Here is a 14,760-nt window from a genome sequence, read left to right as displayed (position 1 = left end):
TAATATTGTTTCCAGTGAGCCTCTTATCAATTAACAGAAAAATACATCAAACAAACAGCACCAGGATTAAATAACAATCAGAGCAGCTTTTGCAGCCTTGTGACAGTTTCAGTGTGATGGTGAGCTCTCAGCTTTCTGTCATCACTACATACTGTTGATAATCAAAGAAGCTCCGAAGCTTTACATCTGTTATATATGTTAGAATACGAGATTTCAGCACTGAGGTACAATCAGGCTACATTCATGATTTTTTACCATCAAACTAACCAAATAACTTCTTATTGATTATCATTATAAAGTTTCAGGGCATCTCACATGTTGACTAAACTTTAACTGAGTCTCAAAATGACGTCATAGCTCTTTGAGGAGTCCATGCTAGCTAAGCAGCTAAACTTTAGTGCCGATGATCCATGTTTAGATCTCGCCCTGTGTGGGTCTTTACATTGTCATTGGTCAGGCATGCATACACTGTAAACGATACCATTTGCTGAAGAGTGTGACAATCTGCCAATAAAAATCAGCCATTAGCCAACACTTTCTTTGTTCTTCTCCGATCTATGTTGATCTCATAAGTCGCCTCTGTGAAGACTGAATGACGGAAATTGAGTAACGAGGTTGTTTTAAAAATGTAAGGAGTAGAAAGTACAGATAATTGCGTGAAAATGTAAGGAATAGAAGTAAAAAGTCGGCTGAAAACTAATTACTCCAGTGAAGTATAGATACCCAAAAATTCTACTTAAGTAAGGTAACAAAGTATTTGTACTTCGTTACTTGACACCTCTGGAAATGTGGATCTCTTATCAACAAAATGGACGAGCTAACGGAGCGGTAAGCGGACAGGTGGGGGGGGGGCTTGCCGTTCTAGTTAACAGCAGATGGTGTAATCCCGGTCACATCACAATTAAAGAACAGCTCTGTAGCCCGGATGTTGACCTGCTAGCCATTGGACTCCGTCCATACTATCTGCTGAGAGAGATCCCGCATGTCATCATAGTTGTCCTGTACATCCCTCCTTCTGCAAACCCAACATCTGCCTGCAGCACCAATCATACCATCATCTCCAAACTGCAGACCCAACACCCCAGTGGCCTTATCATCATGTCGGGAGACTTTAATATCACCTTGGAGTCCTGCCGACTTTCAAACAGTATGTAAGATGTCCTACCAGAGAAGACAGGACCCTGGACCCTGCTGTATGCTAACATTAAGGACGCATACATCTCCTCTTCTCTCCCCCCTGTGGGCAGTTCAGATCATAACCTGTGCTATGCTATGTGCCTCTGGTGAAGAGGAAGCCTATGACCACAAGGACTGTGAGGAGGCTTATGAGGCACTGCAGGGCTGCTTTGAAGTGACTGACTGGCCTGCACTCTGTGAGCCTATCAATGTCCACCCTGTGGGGCTCACAGAGTGCATCACTGACTATATCGACTTCTGTGTGGACTGCAATGTCCCAGCTCGAACTGTCACCTGTTTTGCCAATAATAAACCTTGGATCACCAAGGACATTAAGTCCATCCTTAATGACAAGAAGAGGGCGTTCAGAGATGGCAATCATGATGAGGTGAGAAGAGTGCAGAGGGTACTCAAACTTAAAATCAGGGAGGCTAAAGACAATTATGGGAGAAAGTTGGAGAACTCCAGCGAAACAACATGAGGAATGTGTGGAGTGGCATGAGAACCATCACCGGGTTCCAGAAGACTGGTAGCATGGGGCTGGAGGGACGTGTGGACCGAGCCAATAAACTGAACCTATTTTTCAATAGGTTTGATACTGTGACTCTGCTGCTGGCTGCCCAACATCCACTACCACTCTACCGCCCCCTACTCCTCCTCCTTACAGACCCCTTGTCTGCCCCTCACCACCTCAATTCACTACTACCTACTCCACCCTCCCCCCTGCTCTGCATCATGTCCCCCACAACCTGAGGATCTCACCCCTCCCCCAACTGTCATCTTTACAGTGTCCTTCACACCTGACCTGGTGAGAAGACAGCTGACGAAACTCCACCCCGGCAAAGCTGTAGGCCCCGACGGTGTTTTTCCCAAGGTGCTTAAAGCCTGTGCCCACCAGCTGTGTGGAGTACTGAGTCATGTCTTCAGCCTGAGCATGCACCTTCCAAGGGTCCCAGTGTTGTGGAAGATGTCCTGCCTCATTCCTGTGCCAAAGACGAAGCGTCCCAGAGGCCCTCAGGACTACAGACCGGTGGTCCTGACGTCCCACATCATGAAGACCCTTGAGAGGCTTGTCCTGGATCAGCTAAAGCATATTGTCAGGCCCTTCACTGATCCACTACAGCTTGCCTACCACCCTGGGAGTTGAGGACGGCATCATCTACCTGCTGAACAGAGTCTACACTCATCTGGACAAGCCCGCGAGCACTGTGAGAATCATGTTCTTTGCCTTCTCCAGTGCTTTTAACACCATCCGTCCAGCTCTACTGGGTGAGAAGATGACTGCAATGCAGGTCTGGACACTCTGACGACTGTGGCAGAGAGGAGGATGCTGTCCAGACGTCAGTCCATATTGGACAATGTTTCACACCCTCTCTACGACACACTGGCTCAGCAGAGGAGCTCCTTCAGCAGAACACTCCTCTGACTTGGATGCAACACAGAGCGACACAGGAAATCATTCCTGCCTGCGGTCATTAAACTCGGCAACGCCTCCCTCAGAGAGTCAGACACACCCCCTTCTGTAATCTGTAGATGATTACTTGTTTAAAATATGTTGTTTTTGTTTGTTTGTATACCTGGAGTATTGTAAAAAAATAATTTCCCCCTGGGATTATTAAAGTTTTTCTGATTCTGATTAAACTCACTGAAAATGGCAGTAAATAAGGAAATTTGTCATCACTTAATACTTTGACAGTGGACACTCACTTTCAGGTACATACACAAAGGCTGAGTAGCCCTTCTTGAATACTCCAAGGTACAAGTTTGATTATAATTACATGTAGAATTAATGTTTGAACAAAGTTTTGTACACAAATCCCACGCAATCTGAACCTTTACATAATCTGCGCAAAAGCCTTATGTGGAATAGAAAAAGGCAAAAAAATAACACCAGAGATAATATGTGTTCACTCTCAGGCATTATTAGAGATACCTTTTACATTTGAGGAAACTGAAGCCATGCAAATTAGGTGCGCCTGTAGATAGTATTACATTGAAGTGGTGCCATCATGTGGTGAGATTGTTTTATAGCAATCTCAAATAACAATTGAACAGAGAAAAAACACAGTCAGCCCATAAATATATATTTTTATTATATCATTCTTATAATTATATTACTCTAGGTAATGTAGTCAGAAATTCACAAATGTAGATATTCATTTAAAATGAAAACACGTCCTCCTAAAGTATACTGTACATTCACTCTTCCAGTTGTATATATTGTATGAATCCATATGCCAATAACATTACAAGCACATATTCTCTGGGATTTAATTACTCAAGTACAAAGATTCAACTTATAACAACAGCTGTTTCTTAAGTGTAATACATTTCTGACCTGGTAGTGTTCATAAACTAATGGGTAGTTCAGTACTGTGGAAGATTTACTATCTTAACTAAGAGATTAATTAAGAGACATACATTTGTATCAAGTATAATATATCAGGTTTATATGTAATATGTTTGTTAATTTGACTAAAGAACTGACTACATTTTTTTCAGGGAAACCATCACTGTTAGTATTTACCCTGTCCTTTAATGAGACTTGTAAAATCAAAAATTACTACAAATTATATTACAGTCAGAGCAAGGCAAAATCCCTGACTGCCGACCAAAGGTCCAAGTCTTGAAAAGGCTTAATTAAAATATGTTTGAGGAGATGTTGTGATACAGCTTGGAAAATTCAGAACATTTGACTTTTGTTGTTTTATACATCAATACATGCTTTGGATTAGATCAATTTGCGACTCTAGGGAAAAATGTGAAAAGAGACAAAAATTAAATTATGTACTGTTTTCCTTACTCTAAAAGACAAGATTACTAGAGTAGCATTTCAAATATTCAGAAATATGAAGCACATTACTTTTTCTGGTTTTAGAAACTCATTCACTGAAGGCATCTATTGGCTGATGGTTTTGGTATAATTCTGAATGAGACCTTGGAAGTACTGCTGTGTGTTTTTGTGGGGTTGGAAAATGATGATGTAACATTTTGGGAGGAAATACCACAACAGAAACGAGTAGAGACTGGAGAGCACTGCCAGAGCGTTTAGTGTTGGGATGTACTTGCCACGGTAAAGTACATATACAGTAGCAAAGATGATCCAGGTGAGGATCAGCAGCAGCAGGCAGAAGGTTATTGCTTTGGCCTCATTGTAATTTTTTGGGAGGTCTTTTCCCATGTAGGAGAAAATAAAGCAAAGGGAGGACAAAGCAGTAAGTAAAACCACAGAACTAGAGGCTGCATAAAGATTAATGTCACAGCCAAGTATGATTTTGTCTGGATACCAAACTGTTTCATTGTAGGGCTTGGGTGGGGCACAAGAATAGCTAATAACAAGTAAGAGTGCCTGAATTACAAATGCCACAGTGATGAGCAGCCATTGTCCATGATATTTCATCCACCAACTGTGGAGCTTGGGGAACTTGGCAGCTATTTTAAAAATGCAAACAATTTGAAAAGAACGAACAACAAAACATGCCAGACAAACAGTGTAGAACAAAAGAAATGGTAGGAGCCTAAAGATACAAAAGGAAATTGTTGGAGTACCAAAGTAAAAGAACACACTAAGACTGCACAGACTGAGGCAGCCTAAAATTAGGAAGCACATTGGTCCCCCAGCAGATCTGACAACAGGTGTGTTGTAGTTGATGGCAAAGAGAACAGACATGGCTAGTGTGAGACCCACCAAGGCCCAGGTCCCAACCATGATCAGGATAGCCCCACTGTCTGTGAATGGGATGTACTCCACCAGTCGCAAATTGCATGATGTACTTCCTACTGCAGACCATTCTGTGTCCTTACAGGGGATGCATTTGTAGGGATCCTCTGTTTTACACAGGAAAAGATCAGATTGCCAATAAAGTTAGGGATAACTTTTGAAAAAGAGAGATCAGGCTTTTACTTAATGTTCAAATTGCTTTAGTTGTTTATAGTAATAACAATAATTGGCATATGTTCAGGGTAAACATGGGAGCCACTGTATATAGCTTTGTCCAGTCAACAAGAATGACTGTTAAACTCTGTCAGCCATGAAAAAAAATACATTGTTTAAGATCCCATATAGCTCCCATTAAGTAAAGAATGGCAGCAGTGCTTTTAATTTATTTTCTTACACTCACGTATAGTAACATACCTGTACTGTTGATGTAAGTACCATTTGGACAGATCTTACAATCGAAGCAGCATTTGTGGACTCCATTGTGCTTTTTTGCATATCCTACAGGACATTCTGGGGAACACAGTGAAGTAGGCACCTGGACAAGACAATTATTTAGCAACAAACCAAATTTCAAGTAAGCCAAATTAATACTGTAAAATGTGGAGAAAAAGTATTCAATGTAAGTATCACTAATTAGGCGTATATAGCATTTAAAAAGTTTCAGTTTTGTAAATATAATTAGACCATGAGCAACTACTGATGCTGAACTGCTGATGTTCCAGATTTTGTGTCTTGACCTTGTCCCTGCACACAACTTACCTCTCCTTTCATGTGCCACTGAATTTTGCTGTTGTTGATGAAGAAATGGACTGATGGGTGAAGTTTGTAAAAGCCGACCTCCTCAGCATCACCACTATTGTTCCAGAAAACTATAGAATAGGGGTTGTACTTGAGGTCACCGTTCTCATCAAACTCAATCTTCATGTTTAAAAGTGTAAAGTTTGACTTCTTCAGCTCTTCCAGAACCTGATGTAAGTACACAAAGTTTAGATGACCATGACTTTATTGTATTTAAATTGAAATTCAAACCGATTAAAATTGTATATGGTAATTAAACACAAAATAAAATAAAAAATAGAATTGTATGAATGAGTTGACTAATTAATTAGTTGATTAACAGAAAAACAATCGCCAACTATTTTGATAATCCCTGAAGTAATTTTTCATGCAGATATGCTGCCATCAAAGAAATTTGGTGTTCCCTCTTTTATATCATACTAAATATATTTGGACTTTGAACTGACAATACAAGATATTTAAAGACATCACCTTGGACTTTGTGATCTTTGAAAGACCAAACGATTTTAGAAAAGAATGAACAGAATAATTAATAATGATAATAATTGTGAGTTGCATCCCTAAAATATTCAAGTAAAGGTATAAAATGTAGCTTCATTCCCTCCTTTAGAGGATTTAGGAAGTGGTGAGATCATAGACTACCTTTTGAGTTCTCTTCAAATGCAAATGTTTTGTCAGTCCAAACCACACAGTCATCTTGATGATCATTACAAAGCCTGACAAAGATCTCTGTGAGAGAATGAATTGTTGCTACATTACATTAAATGTAATAGCAGTGTCTGGATGTATTGACTGATTTCTACTATATGTATGACAGTTAAGTGTCTGGATGTATTGACTGATTTCTACTATATGTATGACAGTTAAAAGCTTTCAAGGTTTTATTTATGTCAGCTATTGATGTATTTTTTGCAGTTATTTCTTTATTTGCATAGGGGTTCACTATTCCTAACTTGAACATACCAAGTACATAAATATACCATGTATTGAGACTATATTAAATTATAATTCTAAATACTGATTTTTGCCCACCCTATTCCCAAACCATCTCACTCATTTACCCATCTACCCATCCAAATTCACCCCACCACCCTGTCCCTGTCCTGTTCACATCAGTTATACATGTAAGATAGAACACAACAGACTAATAGATTACCTTCAAATGATCAAAAACACCAAGGAGCAAAATTCAATTACTGATTGACAAAAATCTTAAATGATTTCTATGCTTACCATGTGTGGGTACACTGTAATATTGCCATCACATCTGCCAGCTCCGCATTGCAAAGTATTATGTAAGGCATAAGCGATGGCATATATAGCAGAATAAACAGGAAAAGAGAAAGATGGGTCTGCAGCAATGACATCATCTGGACTCAGGCTACTGCAGTTGCAAACCTGATTGCAAAACTTCTGTTTTTGTGAATTTTCACAATGATTCTGGCTTTTTGCAGAATAGACAAAATCACTGAATCCAGGTATTGTCACTACTGGCTGAGACACCCCAAGTACAGTTCCAATATTTTTGATTCCTTTCTCTTTGGGGAGCTTCTTGTTTAAGGACCATGCAATTCCTCCAATCCACACCTTGTTTGTGATATTCATTTGTATTGCTGACTTAATGACAGCTTCAGCAGTCCATTCAGCACCAAAAACAATTATGACACCTATCTTTTGTGCCTTTATCTGTTTGAATATTTGAGAGTAATCTGCATTGTTGTTAAGACTTTTGGTGTATCCCAGGCAGATTTCCGTATCCTTTATCGTGTTTATGAACAATTCTTGTCCATCATTTCCATAATCGTTATCACTGTTCAGGAAAGCAACCCAGCGCCAGTTGAAGTACTGCAAAATTTTAACAATCACTTCTATGGTGTTTTTATTGGAATATATTGTTCGCAAGAAAGAGGGGAATTTCACTTTTTTTGAAAAGACAGAACCAGCAGATCCATAACTAACCTGTTAAAAGTGTAATCAAGAAATCCATAATTTTCAGTGACAATAATGTTTCAAATGAACGAAATGACATATACTGTATTCCATTGATAGACTGAAAAAACTTACCATAGGAATGAGATCCATCATGAACAGGGGTGCCACAGTCAGGACCCGAGTGCTTGAAAAAGGGCCAACCACTGCAATCACTTTGGATTTGTGTGTTTGTTGCTTGTATTGTTCACCCCAAGGATGGATCAAGCCATCGGCAGACATGAGTTTCAAAACCCCTGGAAAATTGTGTGTATCTGTGCAGTAGTCAAATATCTCATAGCCAAGAGACACATTTGGCAGGAGGTTGGTAGAATTATTAATTTGCTCTACAGCGAATCTCATCAACTGGAACCTCTGATAACCTGACATTATGAAGGGTCGACTGAGGGCAGAGAAAGGACAACATGAAAGAAGAGTTAAGTCTATTGGCATGTTTGCCTCAGTGCATTAATATTTGCGATGGCTAAAATGACACTATTGTTCTTGAGACCCCTGTACTAACCAACCATGGAATTTAATGTATTCCTTATGCCTAAGCTCAAATGTTCCATGTACAATGCATATTTTTATGTGGCTAAAACACAGCTGACCCTGTCCACAGCAGTGCGTTGCTTTAATTTTGTCCTAGGACTTCTGTCTGCTACTCCAAAGTTGGTGTCCACTTACCTACTATGCATAAGTACCTCATACAACCCCTTACTTCAAAAACCGGAACCGTCCCTTTAATGTTTGACTGTGCAGCAATTAACTACACTGATTTATTTTTAAAATAAGGAAAGGTATGGCAAAATTATTGAATGTACAAAATATACCAGTGACACTTACTGTGCATTAGTTTTAACTTCAAAAGATATCTCAGATTTGTTGTAAGACTCACCTGAAACAGTCAACGGCTTCTGGTCTGTTATGATAGAATGAGGTACTGACATGATGAATATTAAAAAGCCCACCTATCAAAAAATCTCCATCCAGCTGAAACTCTGAGGCTGGAACAGTGCATTGAGTCAAAGCATGCAGAAAGGTTCCCAGGATACACAGAAAAGCAAGACAGCGTTTCATTGCTGTAGTTACTGTTTACCAGTCTGAACTGGTACTGATGGGATTTGGCTCTGCCTTTAGTAAGTTATGAGACACTGATGATGGTTGATCAGTGATCATTTCCATGCACTTGGGAATGCATGAGGTGTGATAAATGCATACCAATAAGTGGTTGGAGGAGAATTCACAAATCAGTATGCAAAAACATCTAAACTGCTGCTGTAGATCACTGTGATTCTGTGATTACTACGTGTACTATTTAACAACCCTTCCATATTTTACAAATTTTACACTTTAGATTCTTTTAATTACTCAATGAAGATATAAAGATGACAAGAACAAAACAAAACAAAAAACAAACAAATAGTGAAAAACAGAAAATACATCTTTTTTTAAAATCTTGGAGACATATTTCAACATTTGGCAAAAAGGAGTAAAGATCTATATATATTTATCATAAGCATTTATTTAGTTAGCTAACGAGTTCAAACTTTTGAGTATTATGATGAGGATTTTTCAAACAAATTGATAACACCTGACACTTTATATGGAGAATACTCCGGAACATAACATTTCCATCACCCAATAATATAACCATCAGTTTAAAAGAAAACACTATTACAATAATATCAAAGCATTAATTTAATGAAATTAACAAAATACTAGTTGTACAAATCATGTGGAGTTATGCTGTTGTACTAATTCCAAAACTTTCAGAAAAAAGGGGGTTTCAAATTTGAAAAATCCATCAGATTTTCTACTTCATCCTGTTGTGGAGAAATTGCTGAAGTCAAAGGTCAATGGTGAGGTCACGAAGGAAGAAAGTGTTCAGGAGCCTCTGATAACTTATGCTGTATTATTTATTGACGCTTGGCCAAGGAGAATTAGAGACACACTCAAAGTACATCAGAAGTGCCTAAGTCGGTCTTGCATTCTGCCCAACTCATCCTGGGGGATAGACTTTAAACCCCAAGATAACACCACAAATACTACACGCCCAGAATTAGTCAAAGAGAATGTTTTTATTCATGGGGGTGTTATTGTCAGCATATTCTAGTCTGGAGACACAGATGTCTGTTTACGCAGATTGGAACATCAACGGCAAGCTATCTATTATGTCTAAGAAATCAGCAATGGGTCTCTTCGACCCTGGTCACCACAGTGTTGAGAATGACTGGCACCTACTGTTCTCAAGCAAAGCCAAACAACTAAAACTGCCGAGGACCTCAAGGCCCATAAGTGACCTTGTGTAACCTAAGGATAGAAAATTCCATAACAATCCAACATGTTGCATGTATGATGCTCAGCAGAGCACTTGTCCTTGGTGTATGCATGCAGGGAATGTTTAACAACTGAATGGTTCTTTAGGAGAAAGGTATCATAATTACCACCAAATACAAATGAGCCTGTAAGATCACACAGGATGGACAATTTAAATTTATTCAACCCAGTATCTTTGGTTTTGCCTAAAAAGCCACGTCCTCTTACAAATGATCCCTGCACGATTTAACACTGAACCACACAGGTAATCTGAAATGGGAAAATTTGCAATCACTCAGCAGATAAAGTGATAAATGGCCAGGACTGTCACCAGAATTTGAATTAATGCAACCTGCTGGTGGAAAGGCGGAACTCTTGGTAGGAAGGGCTAAGCCTTCATCAAGTGAGACACAAATTGGCAAGGTTTTCTTTTTTTTCGGCCGCTCGTGCACCCTCACGGAGACTGTGCCCTGGGCGGTCGCCCACATTGCCCATAGCTAAAACCGGCCCTGCTCATAAATGATATACAAGTTCGTTTCACTATGTTTAATTTCTTGAAAAGACCAAATTACTATAAAACTGACATTAGTCTGAAAAATGTTTACATGCTATACTAATTCTATACTAATGTTTTTAAGAAAGCTGAACTGACAATATGGTAGGTAAAGCATTTCACAATAGAGATTTGCATTTTAATGTCAAGAGGTTAATCATTTGTTAATAGGCATTTTATTTTCTTCGTTATTATGATTAGGTTCTACGTTTTAGTATGAAGTGCAATTTCCACTCAAAGGTTACATATAAAGTGAGAGATGTAATCACTTTTTTACTTTTCACTTTTTTTGATAATTATAATACACACCCACAGCAATCTGTGAAATTTCAGTCAAAGGTGCATTCATAACTTTTACTTGAAATAGTGATGCATTTCAGCATTCTTTTATATTTATACTGAAGGCACTAATTTCCTGTTCATGATCTTTTATGTTTATCCTCAACAATGAGGTAATTTGTAAGGTTTAGTTAACTCCATGCTGACACATGTTTGTTTTTTCTTCGTGTTTTTTATTCTCACGCTGCCTTTGTTTACTCCGGGGAACAGCTGATCACGTTAATGCCGGCCAGCATAGTGGCAAGACCACCCGATATTACCAGCTGAACTCTGGAGAAAAACACACAGGGGATGCAGAGGAGGGAAGCAACGTTGTGGGGACAGAGGAGGGTCGAGACGGGCTTATGGAGAGGAGAAGATTTCAGCCATGTCTCCTCTCTGTTGTTATGGGAAATGTGCAGAGGTGTCAAAATTATTCACATTCATTACCCAAGTAGAAGTAAAGACTTCTGTAGAAGTTAAAGTATCACCTCAAGCTTTTTGCTCAAGTAGAAGTGTAAAAGTACTGGCTTCAAAAGTACTTAAAGTATAAAAGTAAAAGTAATGTAAAGGCACTGGGCATACTGTAGAGCCATCAAATGTTATAGGCCCCGCGCCTCAGTGGCCTATAATGCTCTACACGACCTCCCCCCAAAAAACATCAACATCAAGGCCATAATGACTACAATGTTATATTAAAATGTTAATATTGAAAGATTTGTGATGCACTAGGCTTCCTGTTTCAGCCTCATATATGCCCAATGAAAATGAATGCATTTTAGTTAATATGTGTGCTACTGAGCATTAACATGTGTTTCATGGAGCAGAAGATACGATGACTAGTTATATAACTATAAGTAAATACGTAAATAAATATTGTAATGGTATACATGCTATGCTATGTATAACAGCACTATACAGAATAGTGCTGTCAAAATTAATGATTAATCCAAGTGATTCATCAAAAATAATAATAATAATTCTCATAAAAAGCAACAACTCAGATTTCTCTTGAGTTCTCTTGAGTCTCTGCTACAAACATTTTCGTACTAGGCTACATAAATTCTTCTTGCTTGCGTGTGACATGATTTGTAATGTGCAGGGGTGATGCATCACCTACAAACCAATAGTGTTTCGGAATGGTATATGTTTATACTTCTCATCCAATCACAATCAAATTCACTCTATCGTGGAAGTATTTTGTGAAAGATGGTACAGGAAACGTTACTTTACACGTGCTAAATAAGATTTACAGCCTGACTGCTCTCATAACCATGTTCTCTAATGCAGACTGACCCACACAGTTCTACAGCAGGATGCTTTAAAGAGCTGTTCTGTTCACACTTTTCTTTAATCATGCCAAACTCGTTTCAAGTTTTTGTCATCATCATTATTATTAATTATTATTATTAATATTGTTTCCAGTGAGCCTCTTATCAATTAACAGAAAAATACATCAAACAAACAGCACCAGGATTAAATAACAATCAGAGCAGCTTTTGCAGCCTTGTGACAGTTTCAGTGTGATGGTGAGCTCTCACCTTTCTGTCATCACTACATACTGTTGATAATCAAAGAAGCTCCGAAGCTTTACATCTGTTATATATGTTAGAATACGAGATTTCAGCATTGAGGTACAATCAGGCTACATTCATGATTTTTTACCATCAAACTAACCAAATAACTTCTTATTGATTATCATTATAAAGTTTCAGGGCATCTCACATGTTGACTAAACTTTAACTGAGTCTCAAAATGACGTCATAGCTCTTTGAGGAGTCCATGCTAGCTAAGCAGCTAAACTTTAGTGCCGATGATCCATGTTTAGATCTCGCCCTGTGTGGGTCTTTACATTGTCATTGGTCAGGCATGCATACACTGTAAACGATACCATTTGCTGAAGAGTGTGACAATCTGCCAATAAAAATCAGCCATTAGCCAACACTTTCTTTGTTCTTCTCCGATCTATGTTGATCTCATAAGTCGCCTCTGTGAAGACTGAATGACGGAAATTGAGTAACGAGGTTGTTTTAAAAATGTAAGGAGTAGAAAGTACAGATAATTGCGTGAAAATGTAAGGAATAGAAGTAAAAAGTCGGCTGAAAACTAATTACTCCAGTGAAGTATAGATACCCAAAAATTCTACTTAAGTAAGGTAACAAAGTATTTGTACTTCGTTACTTGACACCTCTGGAAATGTGGATCTCTTATCAACAAAATGGACGAGCTAACGGAGCGGTAAGCGGACAGGTGGGGGGGGGGCTTGCCGTTCTAGTTAACAGCAGATGGTGTAATCCCGGTCACATCACAATTAAAGAACAGCTCTGTAGCCCGGATGTTGACCTGCTAGCCATTGGACTCCGTCCATACTATCTGCTGAGAGAGATCCCGCATGTCATCATAGTTGTCCTGTACATCCCTCCTTCTGCAAACCCAACATCTGCCTGCAGCACCAATCATACCATCATCTCCAAACTGCAGACCCAACACCCCAGTGGCCTTATCATCATGTCGGGAGACTTTAATATCACCTTGGAGTCCTGCCGACTTTCAAACAGTATGTAAGATGTCCTACCAGAGAAGACAGGACCCTGGACCCTGCTGTATGCTAACATTAAGGACGCATACATCTCCTCTTCTCTCCCCCCTGTGGGCAGTTCAGATCATAACCTGTGCTATGCTATGTGCCTCTGGTGAAGAGGAAGCCTATGACCACAAGGACTGTGAGGAGGCTTATGAGGCACTGCAGGGCTGCTTTGAAGTGACTGACTGGCCTGCACTCTGTGAGCCTATCAATGTCCACCCTGTGGGGCTCACAGAGTGCATCACTGACTATATCGACTTCTGTGTGGACTGCAATGTCCCAGCTCGAACTGTCACCTGTTTTGCCAATAATAAACCTTGGATCACCAAGGACATTAAGTCCATCCTTAATGACAAGAAGAGGGCGTTCAGAGATGGCAATCATGATGAGGTGAGAAGAGTGCAGAGGGTACTCAAACTTAAAATCAGGGAGGCTAAAGACAATTATGGGAGAAAGTTGGAGAACTCCAGCGAAACAACATGAGGAATGTGTGGAGTGGCATGAGAACCATCACCGGGTTCCAGAAGACTGGTAGCATGGGGCTGGAGGGACGTGTGGACCGAGCCAATAAACTGAACCTATTTTTCAATAGGTTTGATACTGTGACTCTGCTGCTGGCTGCCCAACATCCACTACCACTCTACCGCCCCCTACTCCTCCTCCTTACAGACCCCTTGTCTGCCCCTCACCACCTCAATTCACTACTACCTACTCCACCCTCCCCCCTGCTCTGCATCATGTCCCCCACAACCTGAGGATCTCACCCCTCCCCCAACTGTCATCTTTACAGTGTCCTTCACACCTGACCTGGTGAGAAGACAGCTGACGAAACTCCACCCCGGCAAAGCTGTAGGCCCCGACGGTGTTTTTCCCAAGGTGCTTAAAGCCTGTGCCCACCAGCTGTGTGGAGTACTGAGTCATGTCTTCAGCCTGAGCATGCACCTTCCAAGGGTCCCAGTGTTGTGGAAGATGTCCTGCCTCATTCCTGTGCCAAAGACGAAGCGTCCCAGAGGCCCTCAGGACTACAGACCGGTGGTCCTGACGTCCCACATCATGAAGACCCTTGAGAGGCTTGTCCTGGATCAGCTAAAGCATATTGTCAGGCCCTTCACTGATCCACTACAGCTTGCCTACCACCCTGGGAGTTGAGGACGGCATCATCTACCTGCTGAACAGAGTCTACACTCATCTGGACAAGCCCGCGAGCACTGTGAGAATCATGTTCTTTGCCTTCTCCAGTGCTTTTAACACCATCCGTCCAGCTCTACTGGGTGAGAAGATGACTGCAATGCAGGTCTGGACACTCTGACGACTGTGGCAGAG

The 14,760-nt window shown here is 40.1% G+C and overlaps 1 protein-coding gene across 1 annotated transcript; it reads right to left on the bottom strand.

Moving 5' to 3' along the window:
* Positions 1-4,075: 4,075 nt before the first annotated feature.
* On the bottom strand, positions 4,076-8,792 carry LOC109142456 (taste receptor type 1 member 1-like). Its single transcript, XM_027288807.1, has 6 exons — positions 8,562-8,792; positions 7,760-8,066; positions 6,929-7,654; positions 5,657-5,863; positions 5,312-5,432; positions 4,076-5,004 (listed from the first exon to the last, which is right to left on the bottom strand). Exons 1-6 carry the CDS (start codon positions 8,741-8,743, stop codon positions 4,076-4,078), a joined length of 2,472 nt encoding a protein of 823 aa, XP_027144608.1. The 5' UTR covers positions 8,744-8,792.
* Positions 8,793-14,760: the final 5,968 nt, after the last annotated feature.

The sequence above is a fragment of the Larimichthys crocea genome, chromosome XV, assembly GCF_000972845.2.
Source record: "Larimichthys crocea isolate SSNF chromosome XV, L_crocea_2.0, whole genome shotgun sequence".
NCBI lineage: Eukaryota > Metazoa > Chordata > Actinopteri > Sciaenidae > Larimichthys > Larimichthys crocea.
Note: the sequence above shows the minus strand (reverse complement) of the source record. Positions and strands in the feature narration are given on the sequence as shown.